The sequence below is a fragment of the Sphaeramia orbicularis genome, chromosome 14 (assembly GCF_902148855.1).
Source record: "Sphaeramia orbicularis chromosome 14, fSphaOr1.1, whole genome shotgun sequence".
NCBI classification, from domain to species: Eukaryota; Metazoa; Chordata; class Actinopteri; order Kurtiformes; family Apogonidae; genus Sphaeramia; species Sphaeramia orbicularis.
In genome coordinates, this window is record NC_043970.1 from 18349051 (window position 1) to 18364200 (window position 15150).

Sequence of the window (15150 nt, forward strand, 5' to 3'; positions counted from 1 at the left end):
GCAGAATCATTATGTAGATGTAGCCATTTAAATGTCAAAAGCTTAAGTAAAAACCCTAACAACATCAGATCATACAAAGACAACATTTAGGTATTTGAAGGAGGAAAAATTTTAATGTTGGACTTCACTCACACAAGGTGTTATCGCCATCATTTCTGGAATGCCTTCATCTCCTCCAGTCCGATGCGGCGCAACTATTCACATTTTATAACAAAATAAATCACATTTGAATGATGGTACGGAGACGTTTTTATTAGCGTTATCAGTTTAGTTTATTCCTAATGGCCCACTGATTTGGTTGCGCTCCCACCATGAGCTGACGTTAAATACAACACGTGTTTCATGGAGGCAATAAAAATACCACAGATCCCATATCTTGGTTCAGCTGCATAATTTCATTCTGTATGCAACTGAAAACATAAAATATGTCATGATTTGAAGAACAGGTAGTCGTTTCAATAACGACTCAGACATCGTCTTAACTTCAAACACTACTTCTATATTTGAGCAAAAATTAGTCAATTAAAAAAAAAACCTACAACCCCAAATGAAATGTAGCCCTATTGTTTTCCAAATTAAAAAAACAGAGTTTGTACATAAATGTAGTGACCAGAGACAGTCTTGTCAAACACGGTACAAAGAGATACCCGTACTGATATGGCTGAACACACTGCGTCGTCTTTTGTCATCAGATGGGTAACGGCGTCCGATCAGCAGGGAGGTACGACTCGACGTTTGCGGATGCACTCCCAGATCCAGCTGGGTGAGACCCTCTGGGCCTGGCTGTCCTCATCTGGTTCAGCCAGCGTGTGTGTGGCCGAGGCGGCGTCGTAGTCTGGGACCAGGTCGCCGTCATACGCCACAAAGTACCGCCTCAGTTTGTCAAAGTCCTGCACCGAGACCGGCAGGAACAGCTTCACACCACTGAAGATGTCCAGGAGCGTCTGCGGGAGGAGATCAGCGACTGTTAACAGATGCTTGTATACCGTTTACTCGCATAGTTGTTGGTCTGAGACAGATCAGCATGTGAACCATGGTTTAACCGTCCGGTGTCCAGCCCAAACAGGCCCTTCTAATCACCGAACCAAAAACAAAAATACCAAATACTCAATAACTCTCATATTTTTAACCCTTTAAATGCCATGTTTGTAAAGTAAACAAACCATTTTTTTTTTCACACCCTGGCATATGTCAAGGATTAACAGCAACTGAAAAATTTTGTTTGACCATGTCGTATGGTACTTTATCTAATGATTTTATGTGCTCAAAATTAAACTTAACTAACTACACATTGGTTAATGTGCATTATTATTTTTCATGCTAGGTCAAATGTTAAATGCTAAAATGAGTCAATGTCAATTTTTTTACTCACTTCGGAGAAGGGTGTTAGTGCAGTTAGTTTCCGTCATTTACAATGTGCTGATTTTAGTTGCTGGGTCAGGATTTTCAAAAATCATGTAAAAATGAACAGACTTGAATTCTAACCAAATTGTGAAGTGTGCATAATATGCTCACCCAGATAACAGATGGTTAATGGCATGACCTTTGTTATTGACCGACCTTGTCGTTCCTCGGCTCCAGCAGCTGAGACGTGGGCTTGGTCTTACTTTGTCCATTGCTTTGAACGGCTTCGATCTTCTTCACCTGACGGGAAATAGTCACTTCAGTAAAACTTCAACATTTCCTTTTACGCCTCCAAACAGGTTTGCTGTAGTCGATGCAAATCTCAGACCATTCAGTGACTCACTTGCAAACACAAATACTGTATATGACACTAGGTGTGAACTGACAGTCATGTTGGTGGTGGAGTTTGAATATGATGACTGTACATTAACAGTAAACACTCTACCTTCTTGGCAGTTGTTGCCTCTGGTCCAGGTGTACGAGGCTGTGATTTTACAGCCTTTGGTTTAGCTGGAGTACTGTTACCTGTAATGATAGATGTCACATTAACATTCAAATTAACTTTGTGTGTTTTTTCTAAGTACTAGAAAATAAAAACTAACATGTGACACTGTTCTTGCTTTAATGTCCTAAAAATGGACGTTAGCATAGTTAAGGGATGTGTGATCTGATGATATTGTATGTAGTATAAATCTAAAAGTATATTATGTTTATGGCTTTATTTGATTTCTGTTATTGCAAAAGAAAAAAACTTCAGAGTAATCCAGACTGAGGAGCTGAAATTCTGTACAAAGTTTGTAAGTAAAATGTGTACGTTACAACTACATGAAAGTAGAAACAGGCCTTTATATGCAGCCATTTTACAGCTTATTCACTGAATTTACATAATGTTACATAACCTTACATCTATGTAGATGAAGATAGTTGGATGTATTTTACTACCTCTGGTCACTTTAACTCAGCTCTAGTGTGAAAAGTTAAATGAAGACTGAGTATTTTGTATATTTGATTCAATGTAGGTGGAGAAACTGTAACCTCAGACTTCATTTGACCTTTGCTAACAGTGACAGAAACGCCTCCAGACAGACTGGACATCAGGGTAAACCTCACGTCTGTACACTCACCGGTCTTCTTGGGTGGAGCGCTGGCTCTAGACGAGGAGGGGGAGTTTCCTCCGCTGTCCCCTCCCGATGAGCCTTTGTCATCATTGGACGTGGACGGGCCGGCTGTCACTTGAAAGTCGCAGTTCTCTTTTGATATACGGTACAGCTCCTGAGATGAGATGACAACATGGGCTTTAGCCAAGAAGTGGAATGTACTGTGTCACTGTGGAGTGAAGGCCTGTGTAAGATCTGAATAATTTAGCACAGGAACATTTCACAGCCTCAGCCAATATTTCACCTCATTTGTCAATGTTTGCAGGAAGACTCCGGCTGCAGAGTTAGTCCAGGAAGTTCAGCGTCTACATCGCACACTACTAGGATACCAGGCTTTATTATGTCATTTACATGAGTTTATAGTTTTACTATATGATTCATCGTATTCGTCACAATCTTCTACTTACAATCCAAAATGTGATCATTTGCAAATCTTAATATCCCATATTTTATTTTCAGTAAAATAGAAAATATACCAGACGTGTACATAATGCTAAATCAGGGGTGTCAAACCGGGCCAAAACTGGCCTGCCAAAGGTTCTAATCTGGCCCACAGGACGAACTTGCAAAGTGCAAAAATTACACTGAAGATATTTACAGTCAAGGGGAGTCAAACACATTTTAGTTCTAAACTCCAACATTTTAACAGCATTCTGCCTGTTACTAAGTGTTTTTCTGTATGTGTAGATCCGCTGGGATCTGTAAGTTATAATGCACATGTGGAAATGATAAATTGAGGAATATTATTGTTGAAATTGCACTTAATATTTCTTTTAAAAATTTCAGGTTTTTCCAGGTTATTCACATTTTTTATGAAAGGATAGTTTGGGCATTTGCACTAGAATACAGAGAAAGGTTTAGAGTTGTCATTATTTATAGGTTATCATGCTATTATTTTACTGGTCCGACCCCTGAACTAAAATGAGTTCGACACCTCTGTGCTGCCCTGTTTCAAACTTCTGAGCACAAAACCAGTTCCAACAGTGCCTCGGTCCATTTGGAGTCATTTCTGGAAGTGTTCCTGAACCCATGCAGTGACTTCTGTTGAGGATCCTATCTGGTTTTCATGCAGTGCTTCCTGAGGGACTGAGCACCATCTGCATCCGATACAGAGCTTTAGCTTTGCTCTCTGCACTCCGAGGTTTGTCCAGATTCGGTCAGCTATACATAATACTAAGTCCTCACATTCATATAGAGGAATATTAATCCAAAAGTGTTGCATAATTTGTAGATGCAGTTTTTCAGATTGATGAACCTACGCCCATCTTTCCTTCCTAGAGACTCTCTTTACCCAATCATGTCACTGACTATTGCAGATTAACTTCATTAGTTGCCAAATGTTCCTCCAGCTGTTTCTTTATAGCGTTAATGTCATCACATTCAAAATTACCTTCTCAGTTTTAACATTTGATGTGTATTCTATGCTCTATTATGAACAAAATATGGGTTTATGAGATTAGCAAACCATGACATTCTGTTCTAATTTACATTTTACTCCCTATTTGTCTGTTTCTTTTTGTTTTTTAATGGGATTGTGGTAGTATATGGTCATAAGGCCAGTCACTGAAGGACCAACATCTAACAAAAAGGAAATACTCAGCTGTATTTTCTCTACACTTTGTTGACAGCACTAAAAAGGGTTCTTGGATCCTCCACTGAATTAAAAGTAGTGCTGCTTCAGGATGAAAATATTCCACTACAGGTTCTCCATCCAGAGCCTTGTTTAGATATTTAAGCATTAGCAGAAAAATCTAGTTATGTATGAAAATCAAAGCAGTGTTCCTGCTGTAAAATGGTCCGCGCTGGGGTTTATTATTATATTGGATGTTTTTGATTCATGCATCAATGTCTTCGTTGCATCTTGCTGCCGTAGTTGTTTGAACTGCTGGTAGTTTGATCTACAGCGACGCATCATTTTCTAGATCATCATGTTTGTCGTCTACTAAGAACACACGCGCTCACAAATATGCCTGTTTTCAGCTTTGTGACTGAGTTTTCCAGCTAATCCAAGAGGGTTTTTACAGAGTTTAAATATCTTACAGAGGAAGATCACTTGAAACTAAACTCATAAAGGAACACTTAATCCCATAGTTTATCATCACATGCCAGGGTTTTTGTTTCAACAAGTTGTCTTTTCCCTTTTCAAACCTGTGAGTGCTGTTCTCAGATCTACTTCAGACCATGTGACGCTGGGCCCAGTCTTTGGGGATGTTCCTGATGTGAATATTAACAATATGGAGGGATGGGAGAGGCATCCGTGGGTTTGTGGTTTAATGTTTTTCTGCCACTCTATTGCCTTTACAGCCAAACGTATTAATTTGAGTGTTTTGTTGCACAAGCTGCAGCGATCTTCACATTCATTATTTTCAACAAGCTTTAACCGTGCACCAACAATCAATCAGTATTTAAGACCTGTCAAAGCTGAGCTGAAGACATTTTAAGCTCCAAGTTCAGATAATTGGATTTTAGACTCTAAGCATCTGCAGAAATCCTGCATTTAGAAATGTGGGTTTTTACTGAACTCATGTAGTGGGGAAAAAAGGACAATATTGACCTCTGAGATGTAGTCAAATATACAGTTTTATATACGCCGAAATGATCAAGTACAGTATTTGAGCAAAAACAGTGCAAGATAGGAATGACAAACATCTGAATAGCATGGCTTCAGTTCAGAATGGATGGATTCAACTGCATTATTAACATTATTAACATTTTTTATTATTAGATGAAGGCTGATACTGTGCCACAGTAACTAACAGGTCCAGTTCTTTGTATAATCAGCTCTAACAGTACTCTGCAGCCTTTAGTTAAGAACAGAGAAAAAGGTGAAATGTTTGGATGTCTTACTTTAAGCTGGTGTAAGTTGGTGGCGGTTTTCCAGTCCTTATCGTCACGGATGCGCGTCATGCGGGGGAAGCGGATTGAGATGCCATCCGCTGTGTGCATTTCAGATTTGGAAAACTCTGCTCCAGTGATCTCCCAGACTGGTGCACTCTGTAGCAGAACAAACAACAAATGAGACAATATTACAGTTTGACAGTTTCCAGTCAAAGTGAAAAAAGAACAAGTTGTGACTGGAACTTTGGAATATTCATGTTATAATTCTTATCTTAGAGTAAATTAAATATATTACATAGGCCAGTATCAGAAATGTTTCTCTTGAGGCATGATTGTGGTCATTTATAGTCCATACAGTATACAAGGTAAGAAAAAAGTCTGAACAGCTGCAGAGGTGGGTCAGATAAAGACAGAATGTGTGTTGTATGTTTAGTAAAAGCAGTGATTATGCAGAACGTACTAGAACTTATGTGACAGAAGTCCTACATTATATATTATGACTGGGTTGCGTCAATAAAAGTGAATTACATTATGATTGAACTATAAATTATGTTAAAAAATATATATACACACACAAACATATACATATTTATTAACACTAATGTTAAACATGATCCAGTACAACTTTAACCTTATACTAGAGGATATTTTTAATCACAGATTGAATAAATATACTCAAGTATCTTAAAGAAAGTTAAGGGACCGACTCAACCCATGTTTCCTCATTGTTCTGGTTTAACAAGAAAAAAACTGTCAAACATGGCACTGATCTCTGACATTCAACCAACAGGGAAGAAACTGCGGCTTCACTTCTGATGAGAACGCTAACAGAATTTTTATCTACCAGAAAATGTAAAAGTACACTCCTACTACCTCTCCCTTGTTTGTCCTGAGCACAGACTGAATATAAAGATGGACGACCTGTGACACTGCTATGAAAAACTGAAGCCAAAGTATCATAAGGGGAGCTGCCATGCTGGTTCTGTGATGAGCCACTGAGGCTTAACAGCAATTGGTCATTACAGCTGTCAATCATCTGTTTCTTGGCCTCCTCTTTCTGAAAAGACCTGTGATTGGCTGAAATCTTCCATCAGCGGCTCCATTTTCTAAACCCTGAAAACAGAACTCAGTGACTGTAGCCTGAGCGTCCAGTTTCAGAGACATTTCCAACTGATTTTGTTTACTTATGTTGCCATGGCAGCAGATATTAAGACTAGATTAACATGAAGGCTGCATGAGCAGAAGCAGTGAGAAATCCAAACACACAGAGGTGTGAGATCTCACCTGAGGGTCACGGATAATGAAATCTGGATAATAATTCTTGATGATTTTCAGCCAGCCAGGGATTTTGCTTGGGTCCTACACATACAAACACACACACAAACGATTAATTTAGTATGTTATTGCGGCAGCTCAATATTCCGGGCAGGGATCTAAGTGGATCCTCTCTGACCTTGCTGATTTTGATCACATCCAGCTCCTTCTGGAGTCGGGCCAACATGGCGTCATCGTAGCCTCCGGAGCACTTGGTGACGGTGCACCATTTCTTCGAGTCAGGGTCGTAACAGCCCATTAGAAAGCTGGACATGATGCCCCCTGGTGGGTGGAAGAACACATTAGAGGGCATTAGCAGGGACATTTGCCCCCCTCATGGAACACAGTACATGACCTGGGTGTCCCTTTTTTTGCGTTTACTACGCAGTTGTTGTGTTTTATGCTCACAATAAAGCCTCCCACATCTGGTCTGCTGTTCCCACCAACAGTCTGTCCTTACTTCATCTATCAGCATGTTTCTCGTAAACTCGTACCGTTATAGCTTTATTTTACTTATTTTTTTTTTAAATTAACAGATATGAGTACTTCCTGAATGTATCCCTGTCTATATACAGTTTCTTCTTTTTTTATTGGTTCCTCACAGGGCAGAAACTGTATTTGCTCATTCACAAGGTTTCTACAGGATTCAATAAGTTAAATTTAGGTCTTTTTAAAACCATCATGAATGCAATTTAAGCCCTATTTCATGCCCATACTGGCAAAAAAGGAGGAAGGATATGCAGGAAAATCAGGGTCTGACTTTGGTTGTGCTCCTAATGTGAACATTACTGGGTGATGGATGGACAGAAGGCTTGAATATGACAGCATTAGTAATGCAGAGGAAAATGTAGAGGAAGGTTCAGGTTTTACAGACCGTTGGAGCCTTTTCCGTAGAAAGCCCCGAGAACCACCAGGTCAGCCGTGTCTGCCATCGCGCCTTCATTCAAGTAGTCCTTCTTCACCTTCAGCCAGTGACGTTTCCCTGGTTCGTAAGAGCCCTGAAACAGAAACAACCTGGATTCAAATGTTTTATACCGCACAACACGTATATTCTGGTACTTTTACTCTGAAATATATATATTTTTTTACAGGTGATCCAGTGGACTCTGCTTTACCTTAATATCTTTGAGCACTAGTCCTTCAAGTCCCTCTCTGATGACACGGGTTATCATATCAGCCAGGTCTGCTGCCCTCTGACACACACAAAGCGTTACAGAAAGTCAATATCTTTCTGTACGGAGCTGTAGCAGGTGTGAGGGGAAAGCTAAATGCAGAGTTGGACTTACAGTGACGTGTTTCATCTCAGAGAACAGGATCCTGTTGGGGACCTCCACCATGTTGTCATGTAAGAACTTCCTGCGTTCAGAGAGAGGCCTGGAGGGCAAGATGCCAGAGGATACATGTCAGACATCGTCTACAGTGACTCATGTTTACCAACGCTTCTATGAATGAAGAGTTCTGCAGGTGGGGATTGAAAACAATACCTCTCCATCAGACTCACACCGTTGAAGAAAATGCAGTCAAAAACGAAAAGGCACACTTTGGCATCTTGGAAAGCAGCTTTCTGCAGGAGGATGGAAACGGTTAACTTATGACATCAGAAATAATTAATGCAATTTGTTGTGAAGACTTAAAAATTTAGTGCACAATAGTTTTTTGGTGTCATTGGGCAAAAATTGTGACATCACATTTTCTTGTGTAACTGTTTCAAATTGAATAAACTGACCTGATCTGAATGGGTTTTTCTCTCTGTTCTGAAAAAGTAATTCTTTCTGTGCATGAGTTTCAGGTCACAGAAAATGTAATATTCATCATTAAAGGAGTGATATTTAGCTTTTTTTAAAATGAATTATACATTTTAAAACATTTCCCTGTGGGCTACATAAACTGTAAATGCTCTGCTTGGGTCTGAATGCTTCATTAATTCAACTCCACAGGTCCATCTTCAACCCTACTTCTGAGTAATGACACCAGAAAGGTCATTTTGAGCGCTGGCCCTTTAAATGCACATGAGCCACTTCACACCCCACCCCCCCAGGTTGTTGGCTGTGCTGATCTGTCCTTTTCAACCAACAACTGAACATTTTAGGTAATTGGCTCAAAGTTTAGACATATTTTCAGTATGGACTACAACCGCTGCTGCTGACAAACAATCACGGAGAAATGTTCGTCAGAAGTCTTGACCTTATGTGTGCAAATGTTGTGACGTAACTAGTTATAGACATAACAAATTAAGAAGGAATTAAAACAGGTTGTAGAAATCCACTCAATTTTTGTCAAAATTAATATAAAGATAGCTTTGGAGCACCTGGAGAGTTCAAAGTCAAACTTTTTGAACTATTAGGGTAAATACATAAATAAATGTAACAAAGACTAATAAAAGTGGGTTTAGCAAAATGACCCCTTTAAGTAAAAAAAAAAAAAAAAAAAAAAAAAAACTTGTGTTGTACTGTATTATCTGTAGATTAACTGTTTCTCAGAAGGTGGATTCCCTTTACTCATGTAAAAAAAAAAAAAAAAAAAACTTGTATCAGTAGTAGCAGATAAATGGGAACCTTTATGTAAAGCTCTGATTTGAAGCCATTTTAAGTGTATAAATGACTGCTTGTGATACAAGGTAAGCCCCAAAAACTTGTAGTTTTGTCTGTGTGGTGTATGTGTGTGTCTGTAAAACGTCATGTTTTATGGATGAGTTTCCTCTTCTGAAGTTGTGTACTGTGATGTTCTAGACACAGAAGGTGAATTATCTTCAATCTTCTTTCTATAGTTACGTCTCTAACGTCCCTGTTATGTTGACATTCAGATATTGCTCTTGTAAACTTTATATCATACATGTTTTGTTTACATTCTCTGAAGTGTCGACTGTCTCACCTTGTGTACTCCTAAAGTCCCAAACGGCAGTGGTTTACTTGTCTTTGTGTCGATCAGGAGGACTTCAGCATCCAGTATCATACTGTGGCCACCTGGGAACGCCTGGGGGATGTAGTCTTTGAAATGAGCCACCTGAAACAGCAACACACAGTTTGTGTACTATACAACAAATACCTGAAACAAAAAAAAACATAAAAATATACTTGGCTTAAAAAAGTGACTATGCATGACTGACATAACAAAGACCACACATTTTAATTCCTACAGTGGGTTAACTCTCAAAGAACTCCTGCTGTGTTCGCACCATGTGGTAGATGATCTGAAATGTTTTGTAGCATTATGACTGTCAGAATAAAAGAAGACATAAAAAACAAAAACATTCAGCAGATGAAAGCGTGTAATCGGCTATTTGACTGATGGTAGTGCAGGCAATTACACTTCTAAAAGGAAAGCAGTTTCTAAAAGAAATAGTTTGTCATTTTAGGAAATGCATGTATTTGCTTTCTTGTTGTGCATTAGATGAGAACATAAACTCAGTGTGTGTGTGTTACATATGAAGCCAAAGCCAGAAGATGGTTAAATTAACTTAGTAATTCTATACAGACAGTAAAATGTCAAGGTGTAGTTGTAGAGGGAGGGGCAACGCTCACGATGGCAAAGAGGCTTTGGCCATAAAATGCCTGTAAGGATGGCACAGACAACTACAAACAGAAATCCATGGAATGATCCTTAGGGTGTCATGGATGTTCAACCCAATCTAATGGAAATGTAAGTTTAGAACAAAGCTGAAAATACAAATAGTTCTAATGAAATTTAGCCCTGAGGATCAAACTTAAATAAAAGCCATTTGGAGTAGAGATAGAATATTGCAAGGTCCTCTGAATTTTTCACATGATTTTTTTCAACCCAATACATGGCATGAACTGAGGTGAGTCGATGCATTCTCAGGCTACTGGGAGGTGCAGCAGTGACCTCTACTGGCCAGAACAGGTTCTGGAAAACAATGAGGGGTGTTTATGTTTCCTGGCCTCGTGCAGAAAAAGCCAAAGCTGCAGCATCACTCTGAGAATTATCTGAATTTCATGCAGGTAGAATACCTTTAAGCTGCTTAATCCTGCAGGGGATAAACTCCTTTCCGACAAGTATTGTCACACTGATGCCTGTGTGTGTGTGTGTGTGTGTGTGTGTGTGTGTGTGTGTGTGCATGTGCAGTATGTTTGTATGATCACACTGACTTTGTGTGGTAGCACCGGTTTGAGGCTGCGGCTGAAGTAGCTGAAGTTGTCTCCGTTCTTGTGGACCTGGACACGCTCCCCGTCATACTTAATCTCTGAATACATGCCGTTGGGGCATTTCTTCATGGCGTACTCGACGGATTTACAAGCCTCTGCCTGAAACCACAAAGGACAACTGTTATTGACAAAGTATCATGCTATCTATATAGCTTAGTGTAGTGTGTGACAACATACATTTTCATCACACAAATTCACATACAAGCTTCTTTTTATTCTTTAAATCATATCCTCTAGATTATGACAGTTAAGTCACAACAATCTATTGGTACAAAGCATGAGAGGCGGCTAATGCAACCCTGAGACACATACAGCTGCAGACTGTAACACCCCTCGTCTCACTCTCCCCTACAGTGGCTGCAAAAACTCAAAAAGACTTGTGTTGTTTTAGCTATTCATGGGTTTACAGTTAAGACACTAATGACTCTACTTAAACATAGGTGGACAGAAATGCATGCCAGACGCCACTCACTATAAAACAGGACAAAAGCCATTAGAGCAGGGGTGTCAAACATACGGCCCATGGGCCAAAACCGGCCCATCACAGATTCTAGTCTGGCCCGCGGGATGAATTTGCAAAGTGCAAAATTTGCACTGAAAACATTAACAGCCAAGGGTGTCAAAGTCATTTTCACTCAATTTGATCCCAAGTGGGTCAGACCAGTAAAATAGCAGAATAACCTGTAAATAATAACTCCAAATACCAAACTACAAAATGTAACAATATTATGCCTGTTGCTAAATGTTTTGGGCCTTTGTAGATCTGATCCATAGTGCACATGTATAAATGATAAACTGAGGCATAATATTGTTAAAATTTGACTTATTTTTCTTTAGAAATTTCAGATTGTTCAGGTTATTCATTACATTTTTGTAAAAGGAATGTTTGTAAATGTAGACATTTTAACATTTTCATAATTTTTTTTTTTTTGAATTGAGAATATTTATAGACTACTTCTCTATTATTTTACTGGTTCGGCCCACTTGAGGTCATATTGGGCTGTATGTGGCCCCTAAACTAAAATGACTGCCACGCCTGCATTAAAGGGTGGCAGATCCCCACTGGTACTGATGTTCGCTTAGTTTTCTCTTCTCTCTTCTTCTTGAGCAGTTTAGTGGAAAAATACTGAATATACCTCTAGTCCTGCTCTGGAAATAAAATGATAAACACGACAAACAACCCAATACATAGCAAACAACAACAAATGAGTGAAGAACTGTAGCATGTGTGGTGGGAGGTTATGGTCTGGAACCAAAATACTGATGGGCAGACAGATGGATATGGTGATTAATACATCCCTGAGATACAAAAACAGAGAAGAGTATGTCTCTACGGTAGAATCATAATGACTACTACAGGAGTAACTCCTTACATTTTCAAGGGGATACAGGAAAATGGATACTGGACTTTTTATTCCACGTTTTATAGCTTTGCAAGGTAGGTGGTTTAATTAATTTACAGGCCCGTGGGGCATTGATAGTCAGTGAAGGTATATGCACCACTGACTATCTTTTTAATTTATTTTTATATTACTTTTTTTTTATTACTTTTTAGTTTACGCTCATGCCACGTCGGATTTTATGCTATCAAGAGTAATATATTAGAACTTTATTTAGAAAGCATGTTTAATCACAAAGGATGGTATTCACTTTACAAAGAATAATATAAAACATGACTAAAAAGGTCAGATGCAGTGAACAGAAAGAAGCCTTTGTAGTTACAGTGATTCCATTATTATGTGGGTTGTGTAACGTATACTAAACATTTGTAGGTAGGTAGGTAGGTTAAAGTTTCTGTTTAAAAGTAGTGAGAGAGCTGCACTTTAAATGAACATAAACTGTGAGGAGGTCACTGAATAGTCTGGGTGAGGCACTCTCAATAAAGCAGAAAGCCATAATGATAATGAAAGTCAGAGAGCAGCTGTTTTCCAGCCGAGAAAACCTGCCCTGAGTCAGCATCATACAGTAGGTTCCGTTGTGGATGAGGTATGTGTTCATGTTGTGCTACCCTGCAAATACCGAGTCGGAGCAGGGCAGTCTGACAACGCTGCCGACAGGAAAGAACAGGAAAGACTGAAAACACTGCAGTCAGAGGGAAGTGGACCGTGCCAGTCATTTGTAAACTGAACTGTTCTGTGGCTGCGGCAAACTTGTGTTCAGTTTTATCCTGTGTAATTAAAAGTGTGCTGGGTAATGTGCAATTTAATGCTCTGCAGGTTTTTTGGAAAGCACAGTAAATCAGGCTGGATAAATGCTGGATTGTGATTGTCATGAGTGTTTACAGTTATCAGTCAGGTCCAGCTGCCTGTTTGGCTCCTTAGTGATAAGCCATCACACAAAAAGTTCCATAGCGCCGAAGAACACTTTCATTCAATGGGAGGGTCTTCTGTGGTGCTTCTACTTGATACTTCTGGTCTTGTACTTTAGCATGTTGTATTTTACATAGTGGTTGTGTAAATAAAGTTACAAAGTGCTTCACAATAACAAAAACACAAAATATATATAAGATCTAAAAGTATGGGGTAAGGTTACTGTCAAAATATTCATGTGTGTAGGATAGAAATGTGTGCATATTAGTCTATAGTTGTGCAAAAAATTAATATCTGTAAACTCTTCAATGGGTTCAGTCGTACATAAAATGTATTGTGTGTATTTTATCTGTCAGAATACGAATGAATACGTTTTGACAACAAGAATTACAAACACGAAATGCAACTTTATGATTGTGCTTTCTCCATTACGAATACGAATTCACGTACGTGACTCTACTGTCAGAAATACGTCACCACTTCACAGGCAGTATTTACTGAGCAGAAGATACATCGATTCCACAGACTGTGCATGAGTTCAGGTCCCTTGTCCGTGGTCAGAACAATGCAGGTTTGATTTGACCTGCCCGATCTTGCCACGGAAAGGGAACCTGAACTCATGCACAGTCTGTGGAATCGATGTATCTTCTGCTCAATAATGCCTGTGAAGTGGTGACGTATTTTTGATGGTAGAGTCATGTTGGTGAATTTACATTCGTGATAGCGAATTGTAAAGTTGCATTTCATGCTTGTAATTCTCAATGTCAAACCTTTTTCACTCCTATTCTGAGAGATAAAATACACACAATGAACTCATAATAATAATAATAATAATAATAATAATAATAATAATGGATTAGATTTCTACAGCGCTTTTTAAGACACCCAAAGTGCTTTTACATTATTGATCCATTATTCATTCACTCTCACATTCTCACTCTGGTGGTGGTAAACTGTTTGTATCCACAGCTGCCCTGGGGCAGACTGACGGAAGCATGGACACCAGTGCACGCCAAACGGCCCCTCTGACCACCACCAAACATTCATATGCATTCATACACCAGTGTTAGTGACACTGGAGGCAAAGAGTGTCTTGCCCAAGGACACAACAGCACATACTAGGACAGAGCAGGATTCAAACCGCCAACCCACTCTACCTCCTAAGCCATAGCCACCTCACTCAAGCGTTTACAAATATTTCTTTTTTGCACAACTATATTTATTTTCGCACAACTACAAGCTAATATGCACATGAATATTTTGACAGCTACCTTACCCCATATGAAAGGACATTAAAGGTGAGTGTTTGAAAGAAACATAAAGGGAAATACCGAGTTTGGCTGAGACTCTTTGGTAGAATATTCCACAGCTAAGGAGCACGGACAACAAAGACCCGCCCCCCTTTAGTAACCTGGTATGATTTAAGAACCATTAGTAGGACCTGACCAGAGGATGTCAGGCAGTGGTCAGTCTGATGGGGGGGGGGGGGGGGGGGGGGGGGGGGGGGGGGGGGGGGGGGGGGCGGGGGGGGGGGGGCGGGGGCGGCGGTCACACACATATGTATAAAGTAGGAGCTTTAAGAGCTTCAAAAACATGTGGTAAAATCTTCAAATCAATTCCTCCCTGCCCGGTGAAGGGCAGGGAGGACCGGTGTAATGTGCTCACGTCTCTTGTTGTGAGTTAAAAGCCCAGCAGCGGCGTCTCTGAAAGCTTCACCTGCTAATACCGTACGGAGCGCTGCAGTAATCTTGTCTGGATGTAATAACAGACTGAGTGACTTTTTTTAAACCTGCCTCGGAGAGATGGAACCTGATTTTGGTGGTGAGATGTCTCAGCGGAGTGAATCAGAAGTGCATCGTCCTCATCACTAAGCGCATCCAAAGACAGACCAAGGTCAAAAATAACCGCGAGACTATGTGCCTCATTATGAACACAGTCGCCTAAGGCACCCGTACAAGCAGCCAG

At 39.8% G+C, this 15150-nt stretch overlaps 2 protein-coding genes across 4 annotated transcripts in view; one reads left to right on the forward strand and one right to left on the reverse strand.

Annotated features, from left to right (window-relative positions):
- rad51d (RAD51 paralog D) overlaps window positions 1–7834 on the forward strand; it is a 42303-nt gene extending 34469 nt beyond the window's left edge. The window contains exon 11 of one of the 2 annotated variants that reach the window (XM_030153655.1): window positions 7805–7834. The gene's annotated coding sequence lies outside the window, so the exon portion shown is untranslated. Of the gene's footprint in view, window positions 1–692; window positions 819–7804 lie in introns of those variants that run through there. The other variant, XM_030153654.1, reaches the window with a different exon arrangement.
- Window positions 232–15150, reverse strand: part of lig3 (ligase III, DNA, ATP-dependent) — a 30744-nt gene continuing 15825 nt past the window's right edge. The window contains exons 9-21 of one of the 2 annotated variants that reach the window (XM_030153650.1): window positions 10820–10975; window positions 9585–9716; window positions 8198–8277; window positions 8000–8087; window positions 7829–7906; window positions 7588–7711; window positions 6853–6995; window positions 6684–6758; window positions 5409–5555; window positions 2529–2676; window positions 1850–1929; window positions 1561–1644; window positions 232–944 (exon numbers count right to left, since the gene is read on the reverse strand). In XM_030153650.1, the coding sequence (XP_030009510.1) occupies window positions 711–944; window positions 1561–1644; window positions 1850–1929; window positions 2529–2676; window positions 5409–5555; window positions 6684–6758; window positions 6853–6995; window positions 7588–7711; window positions 7829–7906; window positions 8000–8087; window positions 8198–8277; window positions 9585–9716; window positions 10820–10975 (1569 nt within the window). In that variant the 3' untranslated portion in view covers window positions 232–710. Of the gene's footprint in view, window positions 945–1560; window positions 1645–1847; window positions 1930–2528; window positions 2677–5408; window positions 5556–6683; window positions 6759–6852; window positions 6996–7587; window positions 7712–7828; window positions 7907–7999; window positions 8088–8197; window positions 8278–9584; window positions 9717–10819; window positions 10976–15150 lie in introns of both variants that reach the window. The other variant, XM_030153651.1, reaches the window with a different exon arrangement.